This window comes from Podarcis erhardii (assembly GCF_964252035.2).
Source record: "Podarcis erhardii genome assembly, chromosome: 3".
Classification (NCBI taxonomy): domain Eukaryota; kingdom Metazoa; phylum Chordata; class Lepidosauria; order Squamata; family Lacertidae; genus Podarcis; species Podarcis erhardii.
Window position 1 is genome coordinate 102,709,811 of NC_138507.1, and position 20,698 is coordinate 102,730,508.

Here is a 20,698-nt window from a genome sequence, read left to right on the forward strand (position 1 = left end):
TCAGCACAGCAAATGGCAAAATTTCCAAGACTGGGCAAGCAATCAGGTTGTTGCTGTTGTTGGTTAAAATAATGGAATTGTGAAGTTGGAAGGAACCCTGAGGGTCATCAACTAAAGCATCCATGATAGATGGCCATCCAACCTCTGCTTAAAAACCTCCAATGAAGGAGAGTCCACAATGGCCTGACAGAGTCTGCTCCACAGGGTCAGCAAACTTTTTCAGCAGGGGGCCGGTTCACTGTCCCTCAGGCCTTGTGGGGGGCCAGACTATGTTTTGAAAAAAAGAAAGAAAAAGAACGAATTCCTATGCCTCACACAAATAACCCAGAGATGCATTTTAAATAAAAGAACACATTCTACTCACATAAAAACACCAGGCAGGCCCCACAAATAACCCAGGGGTGCAGTTTAAATAAAAGGGCACATTCTACTCATGTGAAAACACGCCAATTCCCAGACCATCCGAACTCTCTCCCATGCTGCATAAAATATCGCATACAAAGCAGGGCCCTCTGATACCTCTTTTTACTGTTAATATGTTATTTGATTCCCTTTTGATCCTTACAGTACATTGGAGAAATACCTAGCATGAGAGCAAGTGAAACCAACACACCACATTCAGGATTCAATTTACACCATTTAACTACTGAATTAATTTTTAACAGGGACTACCCATTTCTTGAAATCTGCAAGAATCATATTTGTACTCCTAATTAAGAATGCTACCAAGTTTAAGCCAAAAGTTCTTGGTGTTGGGTTTCGGTTTTTTGGGAGTGACTTAGGAACATTTGTTTTGTGGTCCACCTGATTCTAGACATCACTGGGATGCAATTCTACACAAGTTTACTGGGAATAAGTCCAACTCAAGAGCTTGTTGCTGAGTAGACAAGGCGCAGGACTGCACCATAAAGGGCAGGGATACTATAGTGCCCACAAACCTGAAAATAATGTGCATTCAGCAGCTACGTACAGGCTGAGGCTATACCAGCACAGGCTCTCTGCATTGCACTGCCACTAGCTCCTGGATTATTCCATGAGAAGATCTGTTATGGGCTTGAATGGCTTCATTCCTAGATGCAGTCTAGATTGCAGCCCGAGTAGTGGCTCTAACACCTGGCAATCACTGCTGATGCCCAACAGATTCTTGAGCAGCTTTCTGCTCTTTGACTCCCAACTCCCATGAGTACCAACCAGCATGGCCGACTGTAAGGGATGAGGGAGTTATAATTAGCAACATCTGGAAAGTAGCAAAATGGGGAAGGCTGATTTAGGAAGGTAACTGATTTAAGTCTGCCTGCTTCTGCTCAATTCTGGAAATGTGTTCCAATTTTGCCGGACTTGTCCCAGAGGACAACAAATTGCTTTTGCCCATTAAGCTTTTGCCTTACTCCTGAAATACACACACACCACAGTATAAATACATTTGTTTCTGGCAATAAAATAATCAGGTTCAGAACTAAGGAAGGACAGGAAAAGGTGTTACAGAGTACGATAGATTCCGGCGTATTAGGCGACTGGGCGTATAATTAGATCCCCAACTTTTGCTGTTCAATTTTAGAGTTTTAGAGTTATAGAGTTTGAGCGCCGCCAGGGGCAGAGAGCACACCCCTCCACTGCCTCTGCCACTGCAGCAGCCCGAGGCGAGGCGTTTGGCGGGTGGGCGGGCGAGCGCTGCGCTCGGAAGGACTTTCTGCATCCCCTTCTGTGGGGAGGGAGGAGGAGCGACGTCAGAAGGGGCGCCTCTGCTCACCAGCTCCCTCTCCTCCTTCCCAATGTGTATACCCGGCGTATAAGACGACCCCCGATTTTTGGGGTGATTTTCCAGGGATAAAAGGTCATCTTGTATGCTGGAACATACGGTACTAGGAACTGTGCTCCAAATACAGCATATTAGGAGTGTATGACAGGAACCATGGTCCATGATACAATGAAGCAGACAGGTTGCTCGATGACCAACTACACCCCCCCCCCAAAAAAAACCAGCTCCACCCAGAGTACAAGAGGGGACCACGTCCAGTGGATCAGAGCAACTTTTAATTGTGAGCATAAAAGCCAAAGTACAATTGTTTCTTTAGTTAGATCCAGACTGCAACCAACTTACTTTTCAAGGTGGACACCAACGAGGGGAGAACACAGGTTTCCAGTAGGCTTTGCTAGACCCAGGGACACAATGGTCTCGAGTAGCCGATTCACCACTTCAACGTCGTGACGCATGGCAGCACCATTAATAATGTGGAAAAAGGATGTGGCTGATATAGATTGAATAGGGACATCCTTCTCTTTCATCTCCTTTAAAATGTTAATAGCATCTACAATGAACCACCACAAAAGACCCTTAGGTAATTTCATGTACAGAGAAAACAAACTGCTATTAAAACAGCATTTCAAAAAAGCAGCAGGAATGTAAATTCTGGTGTATAATGCCAATTTCAAGTTAATTACTACTTGCATTTCTAAACGAGACTACAATTATGAATCCACAATAGCATGGTTTTATCATTTTGCTGCAACTTTGACTACAAATTACAGATAGGAACTGTGTGCCTACTCTGCACTACGTAACCCTGTAGAGTCTGCCCTATAGCAACAAGATCCTACTAAATGGATGCTTTTATCGTTCAGTGCTAACATCTGCTAAATCACACCATTGTTTCTTCAGCAGATGGCTTGTCACGAGGCCAGATAATAAAGATGTGTTTACACTGTATATACAGCCAGACTAATGGTCTGATACCGATAGGGCCTGTTTGCTGTGTCGATACTAATTAGCCAAGGAGAGCCAATGAAAGCTTTCTAAGAGAGTGCATGTTAAAACATTAGGTTCATTAAGCTTCATTAAGAAGGCAGAAACAAACATTTTGGTATATGGAATAAGTGCATTTTTTTTGTAATGTTCTTAATTATTGCACAGGCAAAATGTTTTGACCACTTTACATAAAAGCAGGGTTCATCTTTTGAAACTGCCTGCTGCATGAAGCACGCTGTGTGCTTCCGAAAATCAACACAATGCCACCTTTTAATTGCACAGGTAGCCACAATCTGGTTTTATCATGTTTTGGGGTGAAATCTCACTCTAACAAACAATCCACATCTATTATGACACCCTTTCAATTAAAGGAATTGGAAATAAATTTTCTGTTTAATAGAACAAATGCCAATTATAGTTGGTTAGTCAGAAACAGACTGTTTTTTCCAACCTCTAATAAATGGTGGTGATAGCCTAGTTTATAAACTTCATCGATTACTAAATACATACCATTTACACCCAAATGCATTAAATACATTTACAATTAAAGATCTGATTAATTTAACAATATTCTTCAGTTGTTGGTTATAAAATGTTACATTAATAATATATAAAAGGCAAATTTAAGATCTTAATATTATAATACATTTATTAAAAAGTTAGAGGGTGGCTTTTTTTTCCTGAAGTGCTTAGACCCTTTACAAGGAGGTTATGTTTATAGGCTTTATGCTAAGACTTCAGACCTTCTTAAGCAAAAACAAAGCCATTAGTCTAGGCACATACGCAATTTGTGCCATAAGTCATGATCTTCAAACTCAATCCAAACAGCAATGCTAATAAAAACTAGCTGCAGAAATGCAAAAAGCACTGAGCTGTGCAAATGTAAATGACAAGCTTGCCAATCCATTAAAACTAATGGCCTGCACTGTCCAAGTATCTCTGGTTGAATTCACATGCAAATTTGTATGCAAAATGTTCAAGCACTTTGCAGGACATGATATACCATTAATATCAACTCATATTTTTATTCCGGTGGCAAGATACCTTCATTATATAGCAAAAATATACACTGAAAGAAAGAGCACTTACCTTCTACTCTGCCATATTTGCTCAAAACTTTCACCAAGGCTAAACACTTGCCCGCATCAAGAGCAATAGATGAATCTTTACGAGAACTGGGGTATATATATAAAAAAAACTGCATCAACTCCATTTGTGCCAGAATATAATAATCTCACAGCGCAATCATGTAGATGTTTACTTAGAAATCAACCCTACTGTGTGCAATGGGTCTTACTCCTGAGTAATTCAGTGTGCAATTAGGAAGTAAATTTATTTCTGATATATCATGGAGGCATTGGCGCTATGAAAGGATGTGCTGCTTTTTGAAGACATTGGGTTGGAACCACAGTTACATGAGTGGAAGGCCTGGAATGTGGTGTGGGAGCCTGCAATGGGAAGAGGGTATCTGCAAAAATCAGGAGTTACCAGAGCTCCAAAAACATCCAAAGACTTATTTATTCTCTCATTTATTCATTTAAAATGTTTTGCAGGATTTCCGGGTCTCAATCAAATAGGTAAACAAAAATATGAAGAAAGTAAATCTAGGGTGTGTTACCATCAACAAAAAATAATACGTTCGATTCAGATTAAGCAACTCTTTTATTTTATTTTATTTTATACACACACACACACACATTTTCATAAACTTCCATCTCATAAGAAAAAAATCATGGTGGTGTACAAAATATAATAACAAAATCGCACTTGTATGTTGGTTCCACATGCATGGGATAAATTAGTCATGAGTGAAGGTAAATCCCATTGATGAAAATGGAAACTAAAGGTACACCATTTAGACTATAATCCTATGGCCATTTACCCAGAAGTAAGCCTGAAAGGACTGAGCTGATTGCCCAAATCCAAACCAATGTCAACCAGTCTTGAAATTTATTCCAAGGCTACCATTTAATACTGATATCATCACCATCATCATCATCATCATCATCATCATCATCAAACAGACCACAACTTCCTCAGTACACAAGGAATTATGGAAAGGGATCATTGCTCTTATTTGAAAGATATTTCTACGTGGTGTTACAATGGATTCAACTGGGTTTGGCTTCCTCTACTGCTCAACCAGTAGGAGCAGCCGAACCCAACTGAGTCCATTATACCACCAAGGAAGAAACTATGTTTCTCCAAAGAAAATTACTTATTGAAATCAACTTGCTTTTGGCATAATGCAACATACCTATTAAACTACTCTGTGCATCCTATAACTCATTACCTTAGTCATAATTACGGTAACAAAAGGATGTTTCTGTAGCAGCAGTTGTCTTTTTATAACAAACAGAATGCTAAACTATGTACGATAGCACATTTTCAAGGGCTGCCAAATAGATCATCTTAAATAAATTGAAGGGCCAGTTCCTTCTTGGTAGGAGATCTGGACTGGTTCTTGAATGTGAATCCATATGAGAACACTGGACCTGTATGGACTGTCTAAGGCATTCATTTGTAGATAATCCAGTGAGCTGAACGCAGCCTGAACAAATGCACTCCACAGGATCATCTATGAGCATACTGAATGAATTGAAGATCCCTTATTTTGAAACATGGCCCAGAATTTGTTCAAGAACACAGAGCTATCGAGGAAACACCTGACTTATGCACCTTGGTAATATAAGGAAGTTGTTTCACAGAAGCTAAAAAGTCTTATTTGCATCTGAGGCCTTCCTTCAGATGAGATAAATAAGCAGAGTTAACAAATATAGAGTTACAGAACTACACACGGGTGTGCACAGACACACACAAAATATATCTATATATGTCACCTCTACTCATGTGCAACGTAAGCAGGGTTTTGGAACCTGTTTAAAACTGGGTTTTCAAATAAAGTTTAGGAATGTGCATTCATTTTAGCCACAGGAGAACCCACTGAACCCGCACGTGAAATAGAAACATAGAAGTTGAGAGAGAGAAAAAAAAATTCACACACATGACTTGCAATTGGGAAAAGGACTGATTTTCCTGCAGCTCACTGTCAGTTGCTAAAATTTCATCAACTGTATATCTACACTGGTCCAACATCGTGCCAAAAGAGCAGAAAGAAGCTCCTAAGTATGTGATTGTGTGTTGTTTTGTTTTCAAATTTACCTTAACAATAAAATTAAAGAAATATAAACTAAAGTCAAGAGGAGAAAAAAAAATGGGGATCTGCAAAGTACTTTGCTGACAAACCAGGCATTACAGGTCTTAGCTGGAAGCTAATTTTCACAACCAAGATATTATCTCTGGAAACAGAGACTTTAAAAGGAAATGTTTGCAGACAGGTATTAGAAGCATAATGTCACTTACAAGCGCTGTAACCTGCTATACTGCAGCTACATTACCCAGCTCAGAAACCAAATCTGAATGCCAAGGTAGCTGCTAAGACCTTATCATAAACTGATTTATTAAAATACAACATAGAGCACCACTAATAAACATGTGTGTTCAGAGTGATTATATAATCGTGACAACTTGTTACAACCAATCTCGAATTTCAGCAAAATATTTTTATCAGGGGAAAAGCTAATTAAAAATGTATGAGGGTTGGGCTGGTTTTTTGTTTTTTTTTGCTTTGTTTTTTTAAATATTCAACCTACTTAATTCAATAAGGTCTGTGTATCAGCATAAATCTCTTTGACATCTTTCAGGGCCGGTGTACTTACAGTTCTTCTTTAAGGTTCATTGCCTCCTCTGCATTATCATGTCGACAGCACAAATGTATTAAGGCTGCATAGCCACCAACAGACATGTCCGCTTCGTATTTGGCCTTCACTTCAAGGGCTTTCTGCATATTCTAGGAGGAGCATTAAGGAAAAGATATGAACTAAAAGAGAAAAGTCCGCATGACATTTTGCATTCCAGGGCTTTGCTGCGAAACTACATTTATCTATGTATGCATAGCCTACGTGCTGCTTGTTAAAAGCTCACGTGCTTTACATTTGCAAAAATTACAGTTATTTTAGCAAGTGACCTGAACTTGTCCAATCGAAACCTTTTGTTAGAGGAGCGGTTATATGCTTTAGTGGACATCTTAGGTAGGCACATAATTACTATTATGATTTCTTCCTTGAATATATGTTAGCATTCGTGTTCGGTTGGAAGTTTTATTTTAACCGTGGGCAAAAGCAGGAACGAAGTGTCCAACTTTTAAAACCAAATAAGCATTCCCATATCCTTTTTAAGGCAGCGGCTTGGCTATTCTTATTAATACATCTTGAACATATGCTTATGAACAGAGGTCATGTCAAAAGCTTCCCCCGTCACTCTTCTTATATAGAGTAACAAAATGAAGCAAAACCTCTTCACGGCCTAAATTTCTGCCATTATAGAATACAAGCTATAAGGTTAACCATATTCCAGTTTGCTGTACAATAATGGGCATTATGGCCCAGGCACACAAACAAGAAATTGGACCAGTGTCTTGGAATACACAGCAAATTGCAGACCTACACAAAATATGAACTACAGCTGGATGCCTGCTGATGAAGGCAAGAGCCTCTTTATCTCAGAAACCTTTCTCCAGCAGGAAAATGGAATTTCAATCCCCGCATTAACCACCTTGTAATATTTGACTTGCAAATGACTATTGCATGTATCAGTTGCTTGACAATCTAGATGTAAGAGACCAGAGCCATGGCTTGAAAGGACATTTGGCATGTATGATAAACCTATCACAGCTGTTACTATCATTCACTTTGCAGATTACCATTAACAGACCAGAGTAATCCCAAAACATGCCATTCAAGAGGTAACTGAAATGAGTTGACTTTTTTTTTTTTGCTTTAATTGCTTTTTTGTACTTTGATATGATTTACAAGGGCCAAAACCAGAACCCTTGAAACATTATTCTCCCTTGCTTACCAGCACTAAACCCCCACCTGAAATGAAGCCTAAGTACATGCAATTACATTTGCAACCATTCATCTCTGGTTATCTTTACTTGCCTCTCTCTGTCTCCCTCCCACTTTACATCCCACTGCCTTCACTTAAGAGTTCAAACTCCTTGGAGCCAGGATTTGTCTTTTACTTAGTAACCATTTCCAGAGGGGTGGTCATCTTTGCAGGAAAGGGTCTTACAACACCTTAAAGACAAACCAATGTCAGAAACTGAGGAGGTGGTAGTGAGAGGGCAATCTCTGTGGCAGCTCCTAGGTAGTGGCATTTTCTGACCTTAAGACACCTGAGATATGTTTTTTCAGGACCACTGCCCCTATTTTGTACAGTGGTGCCTCGCAAGACGAAAAGAATCCGTTCCGCGATTCTCTTCGTCTAGCGGTTTTTTCGTCTTGCGAAGCAAGCCCATTGACAGCTTAGCGGATTAGCGCTATTAGCGGTTTAGCGGCTTTTAGCGATCAGCTGAGAAGCGGCTTATCAGGGGAACAGCTGATAAGCGGCTTAGCGGCTTAGGAAAGGGGGGGGGAGCGGAAAAAAACCCGCGGGAATTCGCAAGATTTTTTCGTCTTGCGAAGCAACCCCATAGAGAAATTCGTTTAGCGAAGCGCCTCCAAAACGGAAAACCGTTTTCCGTCTTGCGAGGCGTTCGTCTTGCGGGGCACCACTGTATTTGTATTAACCATTCTTAATGTTAAATTTAAAATTGCTGAATCCCCACCCTGGGAATACTGGTGAAAGGCGGGTAATAATTTTAATAAATAACATCATCATCTTCAATAACAACATGTCTTAAGCTTTTGTGGGCTAGATCTCCCTTCATCAGATGCATGTCATGAAGTGGGCTCTTGTCTATGAAAGCATATGTCTTAAATCTTAAGATGCCACAAGGCTCCTCCTTGTTCTTTCACTAGGATTACTCTGTATACTACTACTACTTTATTACTTGTACCCCGCACATCTGACCAGGTTGCCCCAGCCATTCTGGTTCACTGCCACATACATTGATGGGTGTTCTATAGATAAGAGTCACTGTTATTTATTAAAACGTAACACTGAATGCTGCAAATTCAACACACAACTCTTTCAAAAGTTACCTCTTCCGCACACAAAGCAAATATAAGCTGCTTCAAAACATCTCCAATAGGCTGGTTCTCGGCTTTTAGTTGTTCCAGTTTCTCCTCCAATTCAGGCACCCGAAGTGCAGTGAACTATGGCAAGAGAATAAGATGTTTACTAACTAAAACATCCCTGAAAACCACTTGAATTAAGAGAGAAAACATGAAGACATGTGCAAGCGAGAACGTAAATTCTCTGCAACTGTTCAAGTCATAGCAAAAATGCATGACAGTTCCTTTATATTTTCAGTCTGCATATACTAGATAGAGAAGGACAACTTAACACCAAATTTGCTGTGGTGAGTCTTCCCTCACTCAGCACGAACATGTGCAATTGCGTTGAGCTTTAAGTGCTTTTACCACAGAACCGTTAAGGCAAATGTTTGTGATTATTCCTAGGACATGCATTGCCCAGAACCTTAAAAAATAAATAAAAAAGGTTTCACCATCGAGTGCAGATGCCCCATCTATGTGCCCCACCCTGGTGTACAGGATTTCACATGCACTTTCGATGCAAGTGAGGCCAGGCACATTTTTTTGCAACTTGCCCTTCCCTGCCCAAAGTGGCAAAAACATAGGCTCATAACCATCCTTGTGAGCTGCTCTCTTTTCTAAATGGGGAAACTGAGTCACAGCAGCTGCCTCAGGTGTTCAAGCCTGTTTCTGGGAAGGCCAAATACGCAGGCGGCATATTCGAACTAACAGACATATTATGCTCCTACTGTTATTAACACTGAAGCTAATTCCAGGAAAAGACTGCAACGTCAGCTGCGCAAGAGAATAGATACCTTGGAAGCAAAGCATCCTTTTTGTATACAAAAATTATTTGATTACTAACAAATAAACCTAGATAGCTGGTCTACTTACTTTTGATAATTCTCCGGGCAACAATGCGTCTTTATCAGTCAAGAGAATTACATCCTAAAAGATAATATATATAGTGTAAGAAAATGTATGAAATATATGATGAATAAATTGAACAAGATCCCATTTCAGCAATATCGCGAAGCATGCTGTTAAGCCACAGAAAGGAGCCTCTCTATCCCCATTTATCCTCATAGTTACGAGCTTTAAAATTCTCTGTCCAAAACACAAATGCTTCCAAATTAAATAAAAAGGAGAAGATCAATATGCTATTTTAAAAATCAGAAACGGTTCCTTTTGAATGTTGTTTCTCTCTAAACAGATCCATGGGGAGTACAGACACACATTTTATATTGAAAGACAACATTTAATTTACCACTACAGACCTTAATTAATTCAGGAACGTGGCAGCTGTCCAGTAGGTTGCGAATACCTCTAAAGATGTTGGGAGGGATTACTATATTCTGTACCGAGAGGTGGAGAAAATTACATGAGTTTTAAAAACACAACCAAACTGAGATAATTTCTGTTAGACAAATTTCAGACATAATTTAAGTCTCCAGCACTCGCATGTCATTGAGAAGTGGTCTGGTTGTACTTAAAAGCTGCAATTTCAAATCTAATAGATACATGTCAGGCAGGACAGGCATTATGTAGCAAAAAATGAAATGGTACCATCTTCTTCAGCTGATGGAAGTATTGTCTCAACCGCTCCTCCTTGGCCTGTACCTCTGAGTCAGTCATGCTGTCAATCAAGCTATAAAGAAAATAGCCAACAGCTTCTGCAGGGGGGAGGAACACAAGAGAAAGCATTCCACTAAAATTACTGACACTGTCATGTTATCAAGATTAATTTATAAGAAATCATTTTGGTGTGAGATGTCACCCTGATGAGAGGCTCTGAAATGGCAACAATGATCACTGAGGCATAGAGATTATGTGGTTTGGGAGCACATATCTAACTGGTGAGTGAAAGGAATATTAATTATTTTCAAACCCGGTGACAGCTTTTCAGTACAGAATCTATCTTCAATCTATTTTTTCTCACTGCTGTGTGACAGAAGCAGTACTGCCCAGGGCCTCTCCCCCACTCTCCTGCCCACTACCCCAAAATAGTTGCCATAAATATTTTGTCATTTATTCAAAAGGAAATAAAGAGCTTCCTAAAGCATCGCGTACACAGCACTGTATATTTCACATTATTTACCATGCTTTCTGCAGCCTAGCAAGCGAACACGAATACAAGAAGGAGTATTAAATGATTTTTAACAACCAGATCCAATAATCCTGTGGAGAGCTACTTATTAGCCAATGAAAATCAAGATTAACAAAAGATGCTATATAGTGAACAGCACTAATTTTCTTTGGCACTCAAGCATAAAATGTATAGGAGCATCAGGAAGAACTAATGAGCTTTTGATAAGACATCTACTAGTGACATGTACTGCATTCTTTTTATTATTTATTGAGAGTGTTCAGCAGGTCTTAAATCACTTTATTCAAGATACTAAGTGGCATTTTGCTCTTTGATATGACAGAAAGCAATTAAAATGTTATTTTAATAGTTTTATGTTTTGTTTTGTTTTAATAGCTTTCTGAAATACAGAAAAACTTGGTTGTAGTTGTAAAGCATTTATTTAAGGGATCTGATTACGTTATCAGTGTTGCAAACCTTTCTGTTTTATTTAACACATGTGCACTCTATGAATGGAGAACATTTTAATTAAAGAAAGAAAAGGGGGAAACACACCCCCCTTCCAAAAAATCTCACGGATTCCATAAAATATACTGTGATCATCTGGATAAAGATTTTACCCAACATGTTTTCCAAATTTCACTTTCAAAAAGAAGTAATCAGTGTTTATGGTTGTAATCCCTCAAGCCCATCATTACACAGAAGAACGGATTTGTGGATAAGTTACAATCATAGAAATTGAAACTCTACCAGTTGGTCCCGGAGGCGTCTGGCAATAACGTCCATCCTTGTACAAGAGTTCTGTTATCTGGTAAGACAGAATAATCGTACATTGCAGCCGAGTAGAAGAAGCAAGGGCAAATAGTATCTGAAATTGAATTCTACAAATAATAAAGCATCTCTCCACTAAGCTATTATTCTATGCCACATCATAGCAATTCACTCTTTAAAAAGGAAGGCTTTTTGTGTGTGTAAATATGGTATTTAAAATCAACACCAACAGCATGTATGCTGCACACCAAAATGTATATTGGAAGTAGGGGGGGAAAGAAAGTATTTCAGTGATTCTGTTCCTAGTGTCTTAACCCACAATAGAAAGTATTGCTTAAAGCAAACATTAAGCATTGTCACTTTCAGGTGTTAAAATTAAGAGTCTTTATAGTTTCTCAACAGTGTAGCGTTACTTCATTTTTACATATTTGTAAATAATAATAAAAATCTGCATTTTTAGATAGTACTTAATGCCGATGACACACCAGCACTTCTTTAAACAAAGCAAAAATATATATATTAAGGGTTATAGCCAGCTAAGCTTTACTCAAGAGTAAACCCACTGAAATTAAGGGATCTAAGTTGGGCATGGCCATTCATTCAACTGGGTCTACTCTGAGTAAGACCAACACTCGATGCAACCCTAAGTCTGCAATCTTAAACACATTTACAGGGAAGTAAGCAGTAAAAAAAAGTAAAACTGACCTCCAAGTAAGCAGGAATAGGGCTGCATGACATACTTGGAACGCAAAACCGAAGGTGGTTACTACATTCAGACTTTGATTTGATTTTCCTGCGGCTAACTTATTTGACAGTTTGGCATGTGAAGCAACAGAATGATTTGTGTTTCTTCCCCAATATTAATTGGCTCCCTAAAAACACCTCCCACGTTCTCCTGAAGGGTGTGTCCCCCTGCCCACAGGAGCAGATTTTGGAGGCACATGGGGGACAGAGGTTAAATTAGTAAAAGCCCCCCACCCCAATGGAAATCTCCTAGATAAAAGCCTTCTGCCAGCACAAAGGGCACCAGAGAGCACAACATTCTTTCTGTAGCTCTGACCCACTTCTGAGCTTAGTATAAACTTTGCCTCAGCAAACACCACATCTGGAGCTGTACTAGCAGCCTGATTTGCAAAACTTCAAGAAAACTCAGGTGGTATTTCAAATTTAAACAGAAATATGTAGATTGTCAAGATGCAGAAGACGGAAAGAAAAGGCTCTTTTGGAAAACAAGATCCTACTTCTACATCCAAGAGCAATAAATAGAAGAAAAACAAGTAAGCTATGCTGTGCCCCATGTAGTGTTTTGCTGAAACATGGTAGTTAAGCATTGATCCAAAAACTCATTTTAGTGCAATCTTCCTATCACTTCATTATCTTTCAGGGAACTTGCGGCCTTCTAAAAGCTGCCAGACCACAATTACTGCTGGCTAGGCTTGATGGGAACTGTAGTCCAGGAACATCAAGGAGCCACTGGTTCCGCACCAACTTTAGACAGGGTGTAAGAAAATGTTATGCAAGAAGGAGCCTCTGTTATTTTGTAAATTACTTCCTCAATTGTTTGGTTCACTTCCATACTGCTTATTCTCTGAATTTTAAACTGGTGACATACACAGATATAAGGCGCTTTGGGTTTTCCCCTCAAGCCTAACTAATAATAATAATAATAATAATAATAATAATAATAATAATTTATTATGTATACCCCGCCCATCTGGCTGAGTCCCCTCAGCCACTCTGGGCAGCTCCCAATCAAGTATTAAAAACAATACAGCATTAAATATTAAAAACTTCCCTGAACAGGGCTGCCTTCAGATGTCCTTTACAGATAGGATAGCTACTTATTTCCTTCACATCGGAAGGGAGGGTGTTCCACAGGGTGGGCGCCACTACCAAGAAGGCCCTCGGTGCTGGATCTCAGTGTCTGGGCTGAATGATGGGGGTGGAGACGCTCCTTCAGGTATACAGGACCTGATGGGTTCAGTCATCTTCCCCACCCCAATCCTCATCTCTTTCGCACATAATTATTAAATTCACAAGAAGTAACTTAGGCAGAGAGCCCAACTGGGGATCTTCGCATGCAACCCTCTTTGAGCAGAAGGTCCCTGCCAAGTTACCACTGTCCATGTTTCTGTCCACCAAGTCCCCCCCCCCCCGCAACAAACTTCATCCAAAGCCAAGCATGCCTTAACTCAATTAGATATGGGGGAGTGAAGGTGGTTTGGAGTTAAGCACGTGCTTAAATCTCCCCACTGAGTTCAAACAGAATTAGCTTAGATGGAATCATGCCCTAAATTTAAAATGCACCGGACAAGATACAACACTCTCCAAATAAGTTACTGTCAAGACTGTGAGCATGCAGCTTCCTGTTACTTATACTTCCATAATATTCTGTACCCAAAGCATTTTAAAGCAGCTCTACTTTATTTCAGTTTCACGGTCTTACCTTGCTCCAGAGATTTACATCAAAGGACCTGTAGAGGGCAGCAGAGGATAATTAATCGAAGGTCAGAAATATTTGTTTAATTTAGCCATTCTTTAAGCGAAAATTGTACATCTAAGCACATGCAGATTTGTTTGGGTGAAGGGTATTAAAAATAAATTAATGATTTACACATTTTGTCAGGTTTATTTTCGAAAAATGATTTCACGCGGTATATAAATTGCCACAGAAAAGGAGCGCTATGTTAAGAATCCTTTGCTTCAATGTGCTTCAACCAGTTTCTTGCTCGTATTTACATGGGGGAGCCTGGAAACAAAAACATCAATGCGAGTGTAAATGTCCATTCAGCAGAAAATTAAGGTTCCTCAGACCTTCTGGTATCTACTTCAGATGATTTTTGAGAGGGTTAACCACAACAGTAATTTGGAGTTACAGATAGGTAGCCGTGTTGGTCTGCCATGGTCAAAACAAAATAAAAAAATTCCTTCCAGTAGCACCTTAAAGACCAACTGAGTTAGTTCTAGGTATTAGCTTTCGTGTTTGCTGGTGACATGAAAAACGTACTTTCCAACACGCTTAGTCCATTTCCTTAAAAGTAATGCTGAAAGCACTTATTAATCTGCATGATTAATCTGTTAATGTGTTATTAACCATTCAACTCATTATCACACATTAAATGTAAATGCATTAATCAGTTTTCAACTGTCCCCACTGTTAAAGGTTCAGGGTTGTAACCTATCTGCATATCTAAATTCAGGCAGCATTTTCAAATTAAATAAGCCATACACATGTATTATTTAATATCAACAATTACTTTCACTTCGTACTCTCCAAAATACAGTAGTGAGATACTGTAACATATATCTCCTCTTCAGACTGCCAGGTTGAAAGAGGATTGCATAATTTCATTTTTATCTGCTTTTTTTAAAAAAAACATTCTTGGCTGTTTTGTGAAATACTACCTGTCACAGTATCTCATGAAACACAGTCCTTGAGAAGAAAAGAGACAAGACTTCACCATATATGAGATGTTCCCACACAAGCAGAAAAGAGGTATGCAAGGATACATATTTGATTTGCTAAAGACTGCTGATTTTAAAATCTTAATTGTTTGGCATCCTAAACTTTCTGAACAAGAAATTCCAGCAGGACATACATCTGAAAAATGGAGGAAGTTGTTCCCAGTTTAAATAACCAGAATGATACTGTAATATTCACAGCATAGTGTGAAATTGCTGCTCCACAGTTACAGATTAAACACACTGCCCTCGATTAGGGACAGTGCACTGGAAGCAAATGCAGATGGATTCTTTTTTTTAAAAAAAATAATATTTATTGAGAGTTTCCAAATATAACAGAAAAAATAAAAAGAAAAAATAAAACATTTACTTTTAAACCTTATTTTCATTAACATCTTTCCAGGACTTCCCCACCCCACCCCCTCTTGTATTCCAATTCCTTCAAATAAATTCAGCAAGTTCTTACCCCAAATTTTAAGCTTATTATCATTAACCCAATGTTAAAAAAAAAATTTTTTTTAATCCCCTAAAATCGACCCCTGTTCCCTTCCACGAGTTCCCCTCTTTAATATGCAGAACAGAATAAAATAAAAAATAAAGAACAAAGTATAATTTTACACCCTTTGGATTCCAAATTTTCCTCCCCCCTTTCCCGGTTACGTTCCCCAATGTCCATCAATGTCTGCTGTCGTCCTGGAGATCCCACATCTAGGCCGAAATCCCTCACAACGCCACTTTGCCGTCTTTTTAATAGTCTTTGCCATCTTTTTGGTCGTCTTTAATTTCGAACATCCAATCTTGGAAGGACTCTATCTCAAGAAGGTCCATTTTTTCCATCCAGATCTCTATATTTAAGAGTAAAACTCCAATTTTATTTCTTTAGACCTTTTAAATCTGGATGTGCCAAATGTTCCCACTTCCAGCTTTGTCCAATTCTTGTTGTTCTCTTTCCTCACTTTCCTCTGGTTTCTTTTCCTGCTCCACTGCAAAAATGTTCTAATTCCAAAAGCTTCTAGTTCCTCTACAGAGGGTTTGTTTGTTCAGGAACAAAACCTTACGTCAAGTCCCTTCCATTCTTCAATAGATAGATCTATTGTTTCCTTTAGTGTAGAGACCTCTGTAGACAAAATAATGTTCCATTTCTGCAGTTTTCCCAGGAGATAAAAAGTCCTATTCACTTCCATGTGTACAGCAATATTTGTAGTGTCCCAAGGCCCCTCTAGAGGGATTATGGTAACTCAGTTTCCTTCCAGATCACACCCAAAAGTCAAAGTAACTTGTTATCCCTTGTTTTCAACAATTTATATCCAAATTGTAACAAATATAACCGGCAAAGTCCTCGTAACAAAGTTCTCTTTTTATTCTTCAACTTTGACAGCTCCTTTGACAGCTGTCAAAGCTTCTATTTCTCCTCGCCAGGCGCTCTCACGGATCGCTCCCGGTTCCCGGGGGGGGGGGGGTTACGTTTTAGCTCACACGTTCCACTTTTCTCCTCCAGCACAGTCTTATAATTTTCCATCGTGAAATTAATAACTTTATCAGTATAAAATAGACCCTTCTCTCGATCTTAGTTGTCAAATCCTTGCTTTAAATCCTCTACAACAGGGGGGAGACGGACTTCCTTTTTGCACCTCTCCCGCTCATTCCAAATTTAAATTATTTTTTTTCTTTTAAATCTGATTTTCCAATTACTCACGGGTTGTTCTTTTAAGTCCAAATTTTCAATGGAGAAAGTCAGCGCTCTCCGTCGAATGGCATGCGGCTTCGCTCGGCAGGGGAAGCAGAGGACTCATAGCACCACACCACCCCCCGTCCCCCGCTCCGTAGCCTTTAAAAAGGCTCCTTCGCGGGTCGGGTGGGCGCAAACGGTGCCCGCCGAGTCACCAAGTCCATGGGTTTCAGCGCCCATGGTTTTTGAGGGTCCCCGCGTCGCCGGCGCGTCAGGACCCGACCCCTGCCGAGCAGGCTCCCTCCGGAGCTCGGAGGGAGTCCGCCATTCGGCAATGGCGCCAACCTGGAAGTCCGCAAATGCAGATGGATTCTAGCTGTTCTTGGAAATGGGTAGGTTAAAATTATGACTTGCATTCACCTATTGGAATGAACTCTTTATCAGTGTACGAATTGCCTTGTTGACCGAACAAAACCTGTGTAGTTGAATGTTCAGTTTCCAACACTGATCAACCAGACAACTGAAGTTCAACCAGACACCTGAAGGCATAACAGGAAGAGTCCTGCCTCCACACCTCATTCTGCTGACAATATCCAGCCATCAATATCAAGAGATATACTTAAAACATAAAAAAGTTGTATTGGTGTCAGATGGGCTTCCCAAAAGGCATTTGGTTGGCCACTGTGTGAACATAGATGGATCTTTGGTTTGGTTCAGCAGGGCTTTTCTTTTTTCCTTTATTTAATATTTTTATTTATTTTTAATTTCAGTTAACAAACATATCGAACAACAGCAGGATTATTCTTATGTTCAGGTGCTACTAGACCTGTTCTCCATGAATCTGCCTGACCCTTTAAGCACCATCCAGCCTAGTGGCCATCAATGAGACTCAGCTATGACCAAGAACTTCCCCGTTCAACTCTGGTCTCTGCCATGTGGCCTTAGGCAGACCCCTCTCTTGCAACTTGAGTTCCCCCATCTGCAATATGGGGATAATAATACTGACAAGGAATTACAACTATAGAGCACGTGTGACACTCTTCTGGTAATGAACTCTACAAATTAACTGTGCTTTGTGCTTTTTGTCTACTAATGGGACATCCATCCATATCGCACTCTAATTCCTAACTTATAACTGATACTGAATTGGGTGTTGATTTGGCTGTGGGTAAAACAAACTGATTGGTTCAAAATTGGGAAAGGAGTACAGCAATGCTGTATATTGTCTCCCTGCTTATTTAACTTATATGCAGAATTCATCATGCGAAAGGCTGGGCTGGATGAATCCCAAGCCAGAATTAAGATTGCTGGAAGAAATATCAACAACCTCAGATATGCAGATGACACAACTTTGATGGCAGAAAGGGAGGAGGAATTAAAGAACCTTTTAATGAGGGTGAAAGAGGAGAGCGCAAAATATGGTCTGAAGCTCAACATCAAAAAAACTAAGATCATGGCCACTTGTCCCATCACCTCCTGGCAAATAGAAGGGGAAGAAATGGAGGCAGTGAGAGATTTTACTTTCTTGGGTTCCATGATCACTGCAGATGGTGACAGCAGTCACGAAATTAAAAGACGCCTGCTTCTTGGGAGAAAAGCAATGACAAACCTAGACAGCATCTTAAAAAGCAGAGACATCACCTTGCCGACAAAGGTCCGTCTAGTTAAAGCTATGGTTTTCCCAGTAGTGATGTATGGAAGTGAGAACTGGACCATAAAGAAGGCTGATCGCGGAAGAATTGATGCTTTTGAATTATGGTGCTGGAGGAGACTCTTGAGAGTCCCATGGACTGCAAGAAGATCAAACCTATCCATTCTTAAGGAAATCAGCCCTGAGTGCTCACTGGAAGGACAGATCGTGAAGCTGAGGCTCCAATACTTTGGCCACCTCATGAGAAGAGAAGACTCCCTGGAAAAGACCCTGATGTTGGGAAAGATGGAGGGCTCAAGGAGAAGAGGACGACAGAGGACAAGATGGTTGGACAGTGTTCTTGAAGCTACCAGCATGAGTTTGACTAAACTGTGGGAGGCAGTGGAAGACAGGAGTGCCTGGCGTGCTCTGGTCCATGGGGTCACGAAGAGTCGGACACGACTAAACGACTAAACAACAACAAAACTAATTCAGCTTTTCCTTGATTATAAAGAAACGGGCAGATTCACTGACATGTGTACCCATCCTGGCTTAATCTGCCAGACCTTTCACCTTGCATTATTTATTGGTAATGGAGTAGAGTAAAGAAGTCTCTACTGTAGGGTGGCATTCCTGTCCATATGACAGGCACCCACAGTCTGCACAGCTGAAGACATTTTTGCTCCGGCAAGTTTTCCCAGCTGGACAAGTGGGTTTTTAGCATGTGTGTGAATGCAGCAGACTCAGGGGTGAGAGAGTCCCATGAATGAGCTCACCCTACCTTGTCTTTAAATGCTTGGCTGGGGGGGCGGGGCATGTTAGCTGTAGAGAGACATATTCAAAGCTTCTGTTGAGTTATAAGCCTCTGGTTTTGCTCACAGGCCTTGGGCTCTTTACTTTTGGACCTTGTGCTTGTGCTGCTAAGCCTGTACTGCTATTAGCCTGAATAAATATATTTTCCTTACTTTCAAGAGGGCTCTTGCCCTCTGCTGTACATTGTACAAGCCTTTGGCTATACACAATAAATTGATTGATACTCAATAATGATAGAAGCTCCAAAAACCACCACATACTTTCAAGTAAGAGTTGCTGCTGGTGTGTTTTGAGGTGGGAGCCTGACAACCATGAACTGTCACCAACGTTCGCCTTTCAAAGGGTGAGTACGCTCACCAAACCATAATTAACTACACTCGACTATAGCTAGACATAATTCCTGAATGAATAGCAGACTGGTTAGCAAACCAGAATGGCAAATCATGGCTTATGCTAACAGAGGTTTTACTAATATTTTACTTTGAAAGTTACAGCCATCCTACCCAAAGTTCCCTTTCCTTGAGGGTTATGCTGAATTACTTCATGAGCAACTGACCAGAAGACTAGTACTTGCACTGTTTTCCTCTTCACCTCCCACCTCCTTGGAGGGTGAACCAAACAGGATTTCAGTAGCAGAAATGCCCTGTTGTTCTCCGGGAACACATAAAGAGGCTAGGATGGAGGTTCTCTTTCAAGAAAAACAAGCATATGGCTTGGGTACTGCACTCTGATGGTGGCCAATGAGCACAGGAATACACTCTGAACTGCCAGAGGTAAAGAGTTATGCAAGCACCCAAGGAAGCAGACACTTTCATATGTGCATGGCTAGCTGTACTTGTCACTTCTCCAATGTTTATCCCTCTGAGTTGTGACGTTCTGAATTTACGAAACATCTCTCAAAACTCTTCCAAGATTATTCTTGGAATGGGGAGGTGTCTCGAAAAAGCCCTATGTCACTGTAACACGTACGCAAGGTCTGAAATTTTAATGGACCTATTTTAAAAACCTAAAGCAGTCTATGGTTGCTGTGCTTATTTAACATTTCAAGGCATTGTTCAACAAAACAGCTGATTTCTCTCCATCAGAAAGGGGGTTTCAGGAAATATTGTGCTTTTCAGAATTTCCCCCTTTTTCTTCCTGTCCCACTCCTTTATTCAATACAGATTCCAAACTGGATTGTTTATGCATGATGATCTGAAAACATAATAGATATAGATATGACCGGGGGGGGGGAGGGGCTGGTATAACCTAAAGCATTTTGATCTCAAGGAGTGGTAGGGCATTTCAGATGTTGCTGAACTCCAACTTCCATCAGCTACAGCCTGTCCAGCAGTCTGGGATGATTCAAACTATAGTTCAATAATACCTCAAGGACCACAGAAAGGTACAACTGGTCTGATCAGGATTTCAAGTATTGGCCAAATACTTCACCAATCATAGTGAACACATTTTTAGGCCCTGAAAACAGATGGAGTTACCCTAT

General features: G+C 40.1%; 1 protein-coding gene across 1 annotated transcript in view; it reads right to left on the minus strand.

The window, feature by feature from the left end:
- LRPPRC (leucine rich pentatricopeptide repeat containing) overlaps window positions 1-20,698 on the minus strand; it is a 116,112-nt gene that overhangs the window by 56,559 nt on the left and 38,855 nt on the right. The window contains exons 15-23 of the mRNA XM_081854507.1: window positions 14,088-14,115; window positions 11,621-11,678; window positions 10,351-10,457; window positions 10,062-10,139; window positions 9,679-9,732; window positions 8,791-8,904; window positions 6,466-6,596; window positions 3,836-3,921; window positions 2,102-2,309 (exon numbers count right to left, since the gene is read on the minus strand). Coding sequence (XP_081710633.1) covers window positions 2,102-2,309; window positions 3,836-3,921; window positions 6,466-6,596; window positions 8,791-8,904; window positions 9,679-9,732; window positions 10,062-10,139; window positions 10,351-10,457; window positions 11,621-11,678; window positions 14,088-14,115 — 864 coding nt within the window. The remainder of the gene's footprint in view (window positions 1-2,101; window positions 2,310-3,835; window positions 3,922-6,465; window positions 6,597-8,790; window positions 8,905-9,678; window positions 9,733-10,061; window positions 10,140-10,350; window positions 10,458-11,620; window positions 11,679-14,087; window positions 14,116-20,698) is intronic.